The sequence below is a fragment of the Euwallacea fornicatus genome, chromosome 17 (assembly GCF_040115645.1).
Source record: "Euwallacea fornicatus isolate EFF26 chromosome 17, ASM4011564v1, whole genome shotgun sequence".
NCBI lineage: Eukaryota > Metazoa > Arthropoda > Insecta > Coleoptera > Curculionidae > Euwallacea > Euwallacea fornicatus.
In genome coordinates this window covers 2,931,081-2,944,033 of record NC_089557.1, presented here as the reverse complement: position 1 = coordinate 2,944,033, position 12,953 = coordinate 2,931,081, and the positions used below count along the sequence as shown (strand labels likewise).

At 36.7% G+C, this 12,953-nt stretch overlaps 1 protein-coding gene across 1 annotated transcript in view; it reads right to left on the bottom strand.

The window, feature by feature from the left end:
* Window positions 1-926: 926 nt before the first annotated feature.
* The window catches only part of LOC136344394 (cell adhesion molecule 2-like), a 77,346-nt gene continuing 65,319 nt past the window's right edge, over window positions 927-12,953 (bottom strand). Inside the window, exons 5-7 of the mRNA XM_066291813.1 lie at window positions 3,572-3,705; window positions 3,294-3,516; window positions 927-1,886 (exon numbers count right to left, since the gene is read on the bottom strand). Of these exons, the coding sequence (XP_066147910.1) occupies window positions 1,801-1,886; window positions 3,294-3,516; window positions 3,572-3,705 (443 nt within the window). The 3' untranslated portion in view covers window positions 927-1,800. The remainder of the gene's footprint in view (window positions 1,887-3,293; window positions 3,517-3,571; window positions 3,706-12,953) is intronic.

Here is a 12,953-nt window from a genome sequence, read left to right as displayed (position 1 = left end):
CTAATTTAACCCATATTCCCTACGGAATATTGAGCCGACTATCAGCGCATTTAACAGCTACATGTGGAAATGTCAGTTAACGGGGATTGCTGAATCGTTTCTCTGAAATATTCATGCCTTCCTTATGCACCATGTCTCCGTATTATATTCAGCTACAGATTTCTAATGGAAACAAACGAGTTGTTGTTGGAAGGAGCGGCGAAATCGTCAAGGTAAATTATCCCTGAATCTAGAGAGGCTCGTAATTAAGAGCATTAATCAACGAACTAATATGCTACATCTGATTATGTTGTTTGTGGTCGGCCTCGAGTTAATGACAAGTGATTTGACAATGGAGGGTTCAAATGCATGCCGGATATGGGCCAAATTAGTAGCCACTCCGGAACTGTATGGGAAATAAGCTGCTTTGCATATGCACAAAGGTCTGGGGGGCTTTTTGAGTCAGCGCTACGTCAGGATAATTGGAGTTTGATAAGAGCATTTTGGAGAACGTCGTATAATGACTCACTTCCAGGGTAAGGCAGAGAAATTATTGATTTGCTTTGTTCTGAATGTAAGATTCGGATCATATGATTGAGAATTTTATATCGGGCAATATATTACTATTTCTTTTAGTTTTGGTTTAGTACAGCTCTGTACCTTGCGATATACATTGTGCCCCAGATTTTACGTTCAACCCTTCTTTCGAAAGTCCACTGCGCTTTTTCTTAACACCTGGAAACTAGAATGGTGAGTGGCATAATTTACAGCAGGTAGTTTGTTATACAAATCTATGCATTTCGCAACTCGTTGCGTAAACACACAGCCGTTCCTCGAATATTATTTTTACGGTAGGAGCTACGTTTTTATTATTATTTTTGGCAATTTTATGATCTCCACGGCGAACTCTCAAGCGATCGCAGAGAAGAAATAAAACACATTGTGAATTTTAATGCACATCACACCTTTATTTCCAAGAAACTGTCCGCTGATGTGGAAAAACCCATAAACAACGATATAATAAAACTAAAAAACATTTTCGTTTACATTTTAGTCTAAAATGCCGTTTGTATATTATATACAGGTGCATAAAGCTTAATAAATTCTATATAATAATGTATATGGATATTTAATCTATAGTGGGAGAGAATTGCGCGTAGAGTTTTCTTATAGATTTTAGACACATATCACCCATAAAAATTTGAAATACCTCTTTTTCTAAATGTATTAGATATGTATACATTATAATTAATCGCTTACTCAATGGCAAATTATAGTTTCAGTAATCACATAGATAATATGAAACTCAAATGAAGCGAAATTAACCTAATTAGCTATGAATTACCCTATCACAATTTCCTTGCTGGATCAGAGATTTACAATGTGTTATTCAGAATTTATATTTACAAGTTATCTCACATTTAGCTTTGTTGTTTAAAAAACGACTAACTTACCTAGTTTACTTGCTAATGGGACATGAAAGTCGAGAGTGCAAACACCTTAAGTGAAAAAGCCCTACTAGTTTTATACTTTTATACATTCGATGGGGAAAGTTAGGACTAAAATTGTATGCTACAGGTGACTTTTCCTAGATTGTCGACAATATAAACTAATTCAATCAAAAGGACCTAAACAATGTTACATAACAATAATAATATATAAAAATATTACATCTTTACAATAAAGTTCTGTTTGTTCCTGGAAACATTTTCCTTGATACTGTGAATTTGCCTTTAAAACTTTTTTTAGGTTTTAACTTAAATTTTAGTCTTACGAGGAAATCACAATGGGTGAAAATAGTACCGAAGGACAGTGGGAGATTCAGAGGCAGGGGAGTATTACTATACTTAAAGTCAGCAGGGTAAGTAGGGTTCTGGCTTCTATGCTTGAAGATGACGAGTTTTTTACTGAAACAAACAAAACTCATAGATATAGAATGAAGTTGATTTTTTTTTAAATAGCTGGAACCATTTTCTGCCGAGCTATCCCATGATTCGATTGAATTTACTCCTCACAGCTCGTTCACAACTACGGTGGACATAATTGAAGGCGATGAGGATATATAGGATCGTTCGGAACTACTAATCACACCTGATATCTCGAAAACAGTAGGAGATGCGAAGTTGAAGTGATCCAAATAGAGATCCGGCCACTTGTGAACATTTGTGATATACTGGATCAGGTTATGTAAGACGTTTAACAATGCAGAAAGCGCTCCCCACGGGGGAAAACCTGAACAAATTGCAGCTGAAGAAATTTAAGACAAAAAATTCAAGTTTTTTATGGGTGTTTTGAGTGATATTTCACAAACCATAAATCACCTTGCAAGCCACGAAAATTGAGGGTAACGAATTCGTCAATAAATAGAGGTCTTTCCATTAAAGTCTCACGGTTCTCATCGGTCTCTTCGCCATAGTCTTCGTATTACTTTGTCTCGTCCTAAGAATTGAAAATCCATAAAATTTAGAACGTTCCCGTTAAGTGAATGAAAACGATATTGGTTCATTTTGATCAGCACGGACTTAGAAATATCTCGAAAATTGTTAAACATCATATGAGACTACGTATGGATTTATTCTATCTTGAGAGTGGTATAATCAAAAAACATAATGCAACATGGTATCTCATTCATGAAAGTGTTCACGTTTCAGGCAAAATAAATGAACAGTTATCGCTTTCTTAAGTTCTCGTCTAGCGGCAGAGAAGTTGACTTCTGCCATTACCTCCGAGATTACCTCATCGCCTTTACTTATATCTTAAAAGTCTTGTCTGATATTGATTTACTGCACAAACTTAGAAAATTATTTTAGGCTTGTATTTTACTGAAAACTTTCGCATGAATACACTAAATGAACTACTAGCACCCTCTTCAATTTACAACACTTCAAAATATTCGAAATAAACAGACTTATCTAAAAGAGCATTGTGTCTCGAAACTCTGAGACTGAACTTTACTTAATTACTCTTTCGCTTTTCTTTTAATCTCGTTAATGTTTGAATTAAATAATCTTTTAGGCTTTAGAATTCTTGATGCCCGAATAAATTAACTGCCGAGGGCGACCTTATACATTATTTGCTCGCTCATTCCTAGTGTATGAAGATAAATTAGATGTAATTGCAAAGCTCTGGACTTACGAAAGCTCTGCGAAACATGAGGAAGTCTAGTTCTGGAAATAACTTCCCCGGGAGTGATCTTTCTCAATTAAAAACGCCATTAAATAAAATACTTCGGAGGTTGCCAATTAGACTAAAAGTGGAAGTTTTAATTGGATATTGATAATTACCCTGGAGAGAAAGATTTTTATCTGGCTTACCGAGTAAAAGGGCTTGTCTCATATCTTTCACAGGCAGGCTATGCACCACAGTCTCACTATCGTCACTGAAAACTGGTAATATCGAAGCAACGCATTTGATTTTCATGGATCCCCCCAGAAAATGGCGGTTGTTAAGGAAGAATTTAAGTCCTAAAGTTGCAGTTACCAAGCCCTTTGAGTGGCGTTCCTCTGGATAATTTATCAATGCCTCCGGTTTCTGGATCTACAAATAATTGCCCAATTGTATTTGATGTTGAAGATCGCTTTGGAGCACAAACCTGTTGCTCGTTGATATACCAGTGAAGAATCGAAGCTGGTCGACTCTGACCAGAAGTGCAGTTGAGGTTGACCTCGTCTCCTATATTGTACTGTGCGTCCATACCTGTGATTGTGGGATCTTCATTCGGAAGGGCTGCAACAAAATTATTGCGAATTTAGTCATTTCTAGTTACATCCTTAAAAGAGGGAATTTAATTTGTTTTTATGAAATTCTTATAAATTCTTTTCTAAAAGGGAAGAGGATAAAAAGGTTTCGATATTTTTAAGTACGATGAAAAGATGTGGAAGTTAATAAATATAACTGGAGTGGGTGCTTCGAAAAGCCAGTTTAAAGCAAAATATTGGAGCAAATCCGATTAAATTGTCCAGGAAATAGAATCATAAAATACTGTGTATCTAGTATGAAAAGTAACATATTCTCCAACGACGATGTAAACTGATAGATGAAGCGCAGCCAGGTGTGGTACGTATCAGAGGCCGAGAATATGATTTTCCTACGAGTTGCACATAACGTTTTTTATAACATTGAAAATTAATTTTAGTTGTGTAAATATGGACCATTCTATTCGGAGACGAGCCAGCCACAGGGGGACATTTCGTAGATTGTTATATTTCCCTGGTTGGTAAGCCATGGACATTCCCGGCTGCATATGAGCAAAACCCGGATCTACCTGATAATTGACTAAACACAAAAAATTAATCTGAAAAAAGCAACCTCCGAAGAAATTAAAATAAATGCGAACAGGAAAAACTTTGAAGACCCGGAACGTCGATAGTCGGAGTTTCCCGGTCGGAACTAAGAAGCGACGAAACTCGCAACGGAGAGACACGGAGAAAATGCAAATGATGACAAATCGCACACACCGAACAAGCAACCTAAAATTTGAAGCATATAATACAGGGTGTTTCCCAAAGATATGGTGCAAATCTAAAGAGATATTCCACGAGGTCTAGCAGGTCTTGAGACATTCGTTCTGCCTGCAGAAATTGGCAAAAAAGTAGTATCTTGCATCTCAAAGACGGGATTATGTCTGAAGTGTCACAACAAGGTTTTCCATCGAGCGGCAGGATAAGCTCACTCACTCTGCATAGAGTAAAAAAGAAAATTCGAATTATCTTAAGTGTGTGCCACGTGGTATATTTTTTTCTTTAAAATTTCCGCAACTCGTCAATTAGAAAACATATTTTCGGACAAAACGATCGTCATTCCGAAGGAAAGAGACTCAATGAAAATGATATCCCGCCGAAAATCGCCTACAATAAATTAAAAGTTGCTCGAAATAAAGTTCTCGAAATACTTTCAAACTTTTCATTTTAACTTGTAACCATAGTAAACTTTTCTCATCAGGTAAAACAGCTCGTTTTTGCTTTTTGTATATCTTTCGCAGCTAAAAACGGATTCCATAAATTTCTCTAAGTTCTGACAGCTATTCGGGCCGCATATTATTATCTCGACCGATTCACCCGGCACTGAGACTTCCTCCATATTTCACTAACTTTTCCGAAGATTGTTTGCAATTACACTTGAACTCACGCATACTCAACATTTGAATAACACAAAGTAGTCTACGTACCCCTAAAAACACATAAAATTTTAAGTACGTTCTCGCCGGCGTGGAATTGAACAAAGCAAACAGGGTTTCGTGTAAAAGTCGATTGTATTTCATGTCACACGACGTTATTAACCCTGAGAATGACCGATCATTCCACTTTATGTTTCGTATCAGTACAATCGGGTGACCACGCAAGCCTTCCCACCCCAAATAATCCCTACCTTCCATGTAATAACGCATTATTTTTGCATTAGCGGTAGGTGTCAAAAGCTTTTGTACGACACTGTATAAAGGTTGGCCGCCCCACGTGGAGCTATGCGTATTTCGGGATGATGAGGGTTCCGACTTTTTGAATAACGGGCTTTTTGTTTGCCCAGTTTATTTTTGAAATTTCTTTGACTAACGTGCGTAATGCCGACAAAAAAATGAGATTAAAGCTTAAATTAGTTATCTTGGGGGCTTAATCGGTTTTGAAAAGTTCCACGGCCGATACCAAGGCAGACAGCTTATTGCGAACTCGATTTACGGGGAGACTTTACTATCACAACCGTTTTCTTAGGGTAATGAAAACTAAAAAAAAAAAACTGTCAAAAAATTTTGGACACTGCTTTGCGACAGCTTGAATTAATTATGAAACGGTGTCGTCAGCCCTCTAATTAATATTTAAAACACCTGAAAATGATTGAATTTTTTTGAAAAAAAAGTTGGTATGAAAATCTCGATGAGTTTAATGTAAAAACAATATAATTTGAATTTGAATTGAACTGGATAGAATTGAGAAACGCTTCCCCGTGAGGATTTTATTTTTGGAGTAAAAAAAAATTGACCTTTTGCGTAATCTAAAATAATTAACTGCTCCTTCATACAGGGCACTTTGCACTAAGAATTATAATCCCGAAACAAATAATAGCGAGAGTAAGAGCTCATTGGGAACGGTATTTAGTAGCTGTTTTTTTAAATTTAGTTTTAGTTCAGGCACTTAGTTTTTCGTTTTTCGTCGACGAATTTAATTGCAATTCCTACATTACGAGAAATTCTCATTTAAATAATTTAAAAAAAAATTCTTATTGATGTAATAAGTGTGGAATGTGAGGTTTCACGAGATCGATCGGTAAATAAGCGAGTCCACAAAGGGTTGTGCGGGACCGTGAATTGCCCATATTTATTTATTATAATTTGCGGTATTGAAGGAAGTAATCTAATGCATGTAAAGTAATTTTTGGATGACGTATTAGTCCAATCTCGCAAACGCCATAAATTATTAATGACACAATTTTTCTACCAAGGATAATAACTGTTGTTTTCAGGGCTAAAACCGTGACACGCCCTAGAAGTTTTCGAGAAATGACGTATATTAATTTTATACAATTTACTTCTATATATAACTTCCGGGAATATTATAATTAGACTCGTTTTTCCATACATCTTTGAACCAAATTGAATAATTCGCATATGACCTAAATTTATTTATTACATGTTAATTAGTTTTTCCACATCAAAATTTAACATGTACAGTTATTGTATGCATTGAATGACTGCAAAGTACCTTTTGCAACCATTCTAAAAAGCGATAGAAAAACGGGTTAATTATGACATGCATAAAGCCCATTATTTACCTAGCGAGTTAATCGGCCACAATGTCGTCATCATCCCTTGCTGTTTTATTTATGGTTGCCATGGAAATGAACGTCAAATGAAACATCACGATGGATGCGATGGTTCAAAACGTTTTGCTTTTTTGTGTTTAGATTTTATTTATTCTTAATTTTAGTAAGTGATCGTAATTTCATAAAATCTGGCATATACAGTGGTGGCCATAAGTATGGAATATTTTTTGAAACTTTATTTAGCTAAAGGACCTTTACTTTTTTTCTTCCATTCCGGTATATTTAAATTGGGATAGGTCAATTCTACATTTTAAACCATACAGTATTTATAGAATGTTGCTATCAAAAATTTCACCGATAAACAATTTTTTTTAGATGGACAAAAGTATGGAATGTCATAGATTTAAATTCATTTTGCATTTAGTATTCAGTATTGAGTGTTACAGTTTGGTAAAATTTGAAGCCGAAATGGTTAAAAAAATATATCTTTCGGAAGATCTTCGATCACGAATGTGGAGATGTCAAATAACGGAGTCAATCAGAAGGACATCGCAAAGACATTTAATGTGAGCCAGGGGTGTGTATCGAAAATTTTGAGGAAGTTTAGGGTATTCAACGCCGTAAAAAACCATCCGAAAACAGGACGTCCCAGGAAAACAACAGCCCATACAGACCAACGTATTAAGATTATATCCTCCAAAGATCTCGAAAAATCATCGCGCTTAATAAAGGAAGAAATTACAACTAATAGTGGTATTGAAATTAGTGATCGTACTGTGAGGCGTCGTCTATGTGATACTGGATTGTTTGGACGATTGGCAGTGAAGAAACCATTAATTTCCAAAAAAACCGGAAGGCCAGAATTAAGTTTGCACGCTCAATCTGTTTTGGACATCCGAAAAATGGAAAACCGTCCTTTTCAGTGACGAAACCAAAATCAAACTGTTCGATTCGGATGGAAAAACTTATGTTCGGCGACCAATAGGGAAGAGATTTGATCCCAAGTACCAAAAGCTCATTGTTAAACATAGCGGTCAAAGTTTAATGGTGTGGGGATCTTTTTCAAGATCTGGAGTTGGCCTATTAGTCAAAATTGATGGAATAATGGATCGATTTTTATACAAAAATATCCTAGAGCAGCATATGCTTCCATTTGCCGAGAAAGAAATGCCACTGGTATGGCGGTCCCAACAGGATAATGATCTTAAACATTCTTCGCGGTTGATTGAAAATTGGTTTATTGAAAAGCAGATAGATGTTATAGAATGGCCTTCACGATCTCCCGATTTAAATCCCATCGAACATCTGTGGGACCGTTTGAAACGAAAAATTAGACAAAGACACGTGTCAAATACTGAAGAATTGTGGAGGATCACACAAGAAGAATGGAAAAACATTTCTTCCTCAACGTGCCAGAATCTAATTGATTCAATACAGCGTCGACGTCAGGCTGTCCTAGATGCTAAGAGATATGCCACAAAATATTGAGTTTACTTAAGATGACAGGCTCCATACCATTATATAAAAAATATTCCATACTTTTGTTCAAGTGTAATTTTTCATTTTCATTTTTCTAAAAAGTTTTTCAATTAGAAATCTTAATTTTACGTTATAATTATAAGAAATTAAATAAAGTCCTTCAAGCATTTGCGTAATTTTTGTTTAATACTTTTTAATAAATATTTTATCAAATTCAAATAATATTCCGTACTTATGGCCACCACTGTACGTATGTGCTCCGCGGTGAACTGCTTCAGACCCGCACGTCTCTAAATTTGACCCCCGGTTCATAATAATGCATTTCATCACCTTGCTTTATAACGTGGTATTTTTGATACTTTTGAAACTTGAATAATGCTAACCTTACAAGTTTTCAGTCACATAAATTTAAGTTTCTCTTACACCATTCCGTTAAGGCATTTACAGTAGGGCCGGAATGAGACACTTCTTATGAAATATTTTCCACCATTCATCTGTGCACTTTTCCAAGGACTTGGAATGTAATGCTCACGTGCTTCAAGGAGTTAACATATGGAAGACAGCGAAAGTAAATTAGAAACAACTTTGAGGAAATAAATTTATAAATAGAAAGATTTCGTGTTCCGGAACAAACCTAACGTGAAAAGTTATCACTAAAATTTATTACGGGAATCTTTATGGCTGAAGAATTTATAACCAGAGGGAATACGCCCAGCTCGCTGAGAAGTTTTGTTTCTGCTTTACGGCCGTTTTTTTATTATCGCGCTAATTCCGCCTTAAAAATATTAATGTCCCAGTCTATACGCTTCCTCACAAATTAACGTTTTGTATGAAACCAGTCACGCGTTTAAGGAACTTTCCTAGGAATCGTTTATTTATAAGCCAGACAGCAGAATTCCTCATAAATTTTCTACCTCGGCCTAAAATTCCTAATAATAAATTAGAATAATAATCTTGTCCGTTCGTGTGCAAAGGTAAGCAGCCGCTTTCCAGACTTGGTAATAAAACAGCTTGCTTTATTGTGGTCATTTGATAAGTGCGAGAACTGTATGACAGTCACGCGAACTTGGAAAATATAGTACATTCAGGTCTGTCCTTAGACCCCTATTTTTGTCATTGTAAATGATTAGCGTTACTTGCAGCTTTTAGGGAAAGCTGTCGTTTTTCCTAAATAAAGGAAAATTTTGAACGTAAGGTCTTTGCCCTCAAATTCAGAAACAAATCCTCAGAACGTATCTAATGACGCCCAAGACTTTTATGAAAATACTACTTCTTCTCGTGATTTCCATCGCGACGTCCTGACACTCCTCAACGAGTCAAACACTGCGAAGAGAATTTCACTCGATCCGTAATCATCACACCATTCTACCTTGGGAATAACGTTTTCGAGACTCGAGATGTTTCACAAACTGCACCACTGGAAAGGTACTAGCAAGACCATGCAGTGATTCCAGAATCCAGTGAAAGCTTACGATAGTCCTCTTTCAGCACTTTAGAATATGACGTGAATACTGATAAATGATCAATATCGAGTCTGATAAATGGGCCAGCCCTCACCCCGAACACTCTAAAATCACTAGTTCCATTTATCTCTTAAAAAAAAATACGCTCAGTAATATTGAAAGTTCCCTCGTGAAAGTTGCCTTCAAAACTTTTCTAATCAGAGGGAAACCTCTATTTTGTACACCTTTTCTTCTTTGGCGCCCCGTAATGACCATGGGCAAAGTTTCCAGGAAGATCTATTTAAAATCGTTTTGAGGTAGATGACTGAGTTTGTTAGATGGATTTGCCCAACATCATTCATCTAACTCACAATAATTGAAACGTCTAATTTCCCTTCCTGTTCAAACTTTTCTTTCCATAAAAAGATCTAGACTGTAAACTGGCAAGATAATGGGCGAATTTCCCGTTTGAAGACGGAAATAAAGAAGTAGGTCCCTTGACGTCTATAGGACAGGAAAGCCCTTGTATTGTAAGCTAATTAACGCTTTTGTGTTCTTTTTTCCCTTGGAAAGGAGTCCGGAAAATTGAGTCAATAGGTACTCGCAATTATTTAAAGAAAAGAAATGTTCCTTGGCCCTTTTCCCTCTTTGTGGCTTTCATTTAGAGATTAAATTTTAAAGTGATAAATTCACCGTTTCACATGCTCCAACAAATAATTGTAAGTTCAAATTAGTTAACACCAACATACACCATTAAACTGAAGCTACTCGGCCCTATTTTTGCCCGCAACTTAACCCACATTAGATATTTACTCTTTTGAAAGTTCCATCCCTCTAATGACCGCTTTAACATCGCGGAAAGAGCAGTTTTACTGCTAAAATGCAAAACTAAAATTTCCGAGTGTTTAACGATTATGCACAATTGCTTGGCACAACAACTTTAGTCCATCCTTAATGAGGTCTGCTCCTAATAGATCGTGGGAGGGTGGTCCAAATTATGAAGGAGGCACAAGATTTAATGAAATATTATCTTTCAAAGGTCGTATTCTGCTGGTTTGCGCGAGCAAAGATAATAAATACGGCCTTAATGGGGTGACATAGAAAAACTACATTTCTTCGAGTTACGTGACCGGCAGGGTGGTATTGCGTATTCTTTAAGGAGACTTTCCCATTTGCTTCTCGTTAACTTCCTTTCAAACATTTTTTGTAAAGTTCGAGCTGGAGAAAAGGGCCAAGATATGTGTAGAAACAAATAGCAGACGAGAAAGCCGATACCCCCACCACTGGAGATTAAAAGCAGGCCCATTCGTGTCGCTTTACTCTGTTGAGCTTTACAAGGGCGTGCACTTGTCATTATCTGAACTTTGTCATTGAACCGGCCTTGTTCGTCCCTTCGCTGGCCCGGTGCACACATTTTTCCCACCTCTGGTCAGCTTCGTATGTTCATATTGAATAAGTGCTCACACGAAGCGGTTTTTTTTTTTTGTGAAAGAAAGCTTTTATCTCGGTTTCTTTCTTGCGACAGAATCATCTGGAGGGATTCGATGAAACTAAGGTTGAAAATTAAGTTGGAGTTCGACAACAACGCCCTGACATAGAAGATCAAGTTGATATATTTTCGTCAGGAATACAAAAAATTGGATAGCAGATATTCGTTTGCCATTAGACCGGCACAAAGCGGCCCGGAATAAGGAGATCTGAAATCAACACTTTGAAACTACTTTGCATTGCTTCTAGTTCTCTGTCCAATTCGACACTCTTTTCCACCGCAAGTCATTTGCACTTGAAATTGCAAACAAACTTTACACTTTTTTAGATGTAATTTACATATTCAACACAGTGGAGGCGTCTGCTTTTAAATAAATATCTAACAAGACTTCTTCTCAGCATTTTCTTATTTAGCATGCCATTGGAGTCGCTTCTAAAGCCAAAGGCACGCAGCTCCTTCGTAGAACATGGCCCATATATTATTAAGCAGCTTTATTTGGATTTAAATTCGCTCTTAATGGCCGTATGGTATTTGTGACCCAAGGCAGTTTAAAGTCGAAAGAACTGCCATTACGTTTTAGAGCGGTTAAATTAAGCGTGCATATGGAAGTCGAAAGAGTGTTTCTGTGTGGTAGACTGCATATTTTTACATTACGGGTCTGTAATGGAAACCAAATACGTGGTGTTTGCACAGTTAAGCACTCAATTTGGCCTTCTGGGAAGGACAGGGGGGAGAAGGCGGCCATATATATGTGCGATTTTTCCCATTCTTGAGTTCCAGAATGTACGGTGTGTCCCTGTATAGGTGGAATGGACGAGAGAAGTAAAAGGTGAACAATTGCCGATTGGCATTGTCATTTCCAGGCGTTGAGCTTCGATTGATTAATGCATGATGCCAGTTTTGAAGATTCAAGTACACGCTGAAAATGTTGAAAAAACTTTTTTCGAAGATTGACAAATGAAGAGTTAGTGGTCCTAACCGCGGGTTTAATTTTTTATCTAGTTACATAATAGATTTTTTTTACATGATGCGTTGCATAATGCTAGTTAGCTACTTTGATAACTCAGTAAACAATTAAGACCAGGAGCGACGACGGTTACTGTAATTCGACAGGTACTCAGCGCACTTTGCACAAATTCAAACTTCTGCCTTGTTGGCCGTCGTGGATCCCCGAATTTTTTAAATCAGCACGAGGAAAGCGTCAAATTGCCTCGGTGTTTTAGACCATCTTGAGTAAATGCCACCATTTTTAAGAAGCAGAAAGGACCTTTCTATGACTCATTATTTTATGGCAGAACCACTCTAACCATACTATTTTCTTTCCCCACGTTTCTCCATATCTTAACCTTATAGATCCATCTACTTGACACACAGTATATCTCGAAATTACTGACTGTAATGGAAACCAAATACATCGTGTTTGCACAGTTAAGCTCCCAATTTTTCCTGCAGGTACGGACGTACAATTTTTCGATATCTTGTGCCATGGTGTTGCATTGCTATAAACAAGGGATTTAAGATCTACTTCTGGAGAAATTTGTCTCAAAAATACCGGAAGTTTAATTAATTCTCCCATATACTCTGGAGAATTTCTGGGATTTAAACCTACAAAATTAAACTCCTTTCAGCCGTCATCAGTAATTTAAAATGAACTAGCCTCATTAAAGATTGACCAAAGTTATTCTGCAGAGAAGTTGTGCATAGACACTAAATTGAAGGAAACTTGCGGCAATTTTGCATTTTAGTTTTCAAGCTGCGGATCTCGCGAAGTGAAACTGTCATTAGGAGAATGAAATTTTAAATAGAGGAAA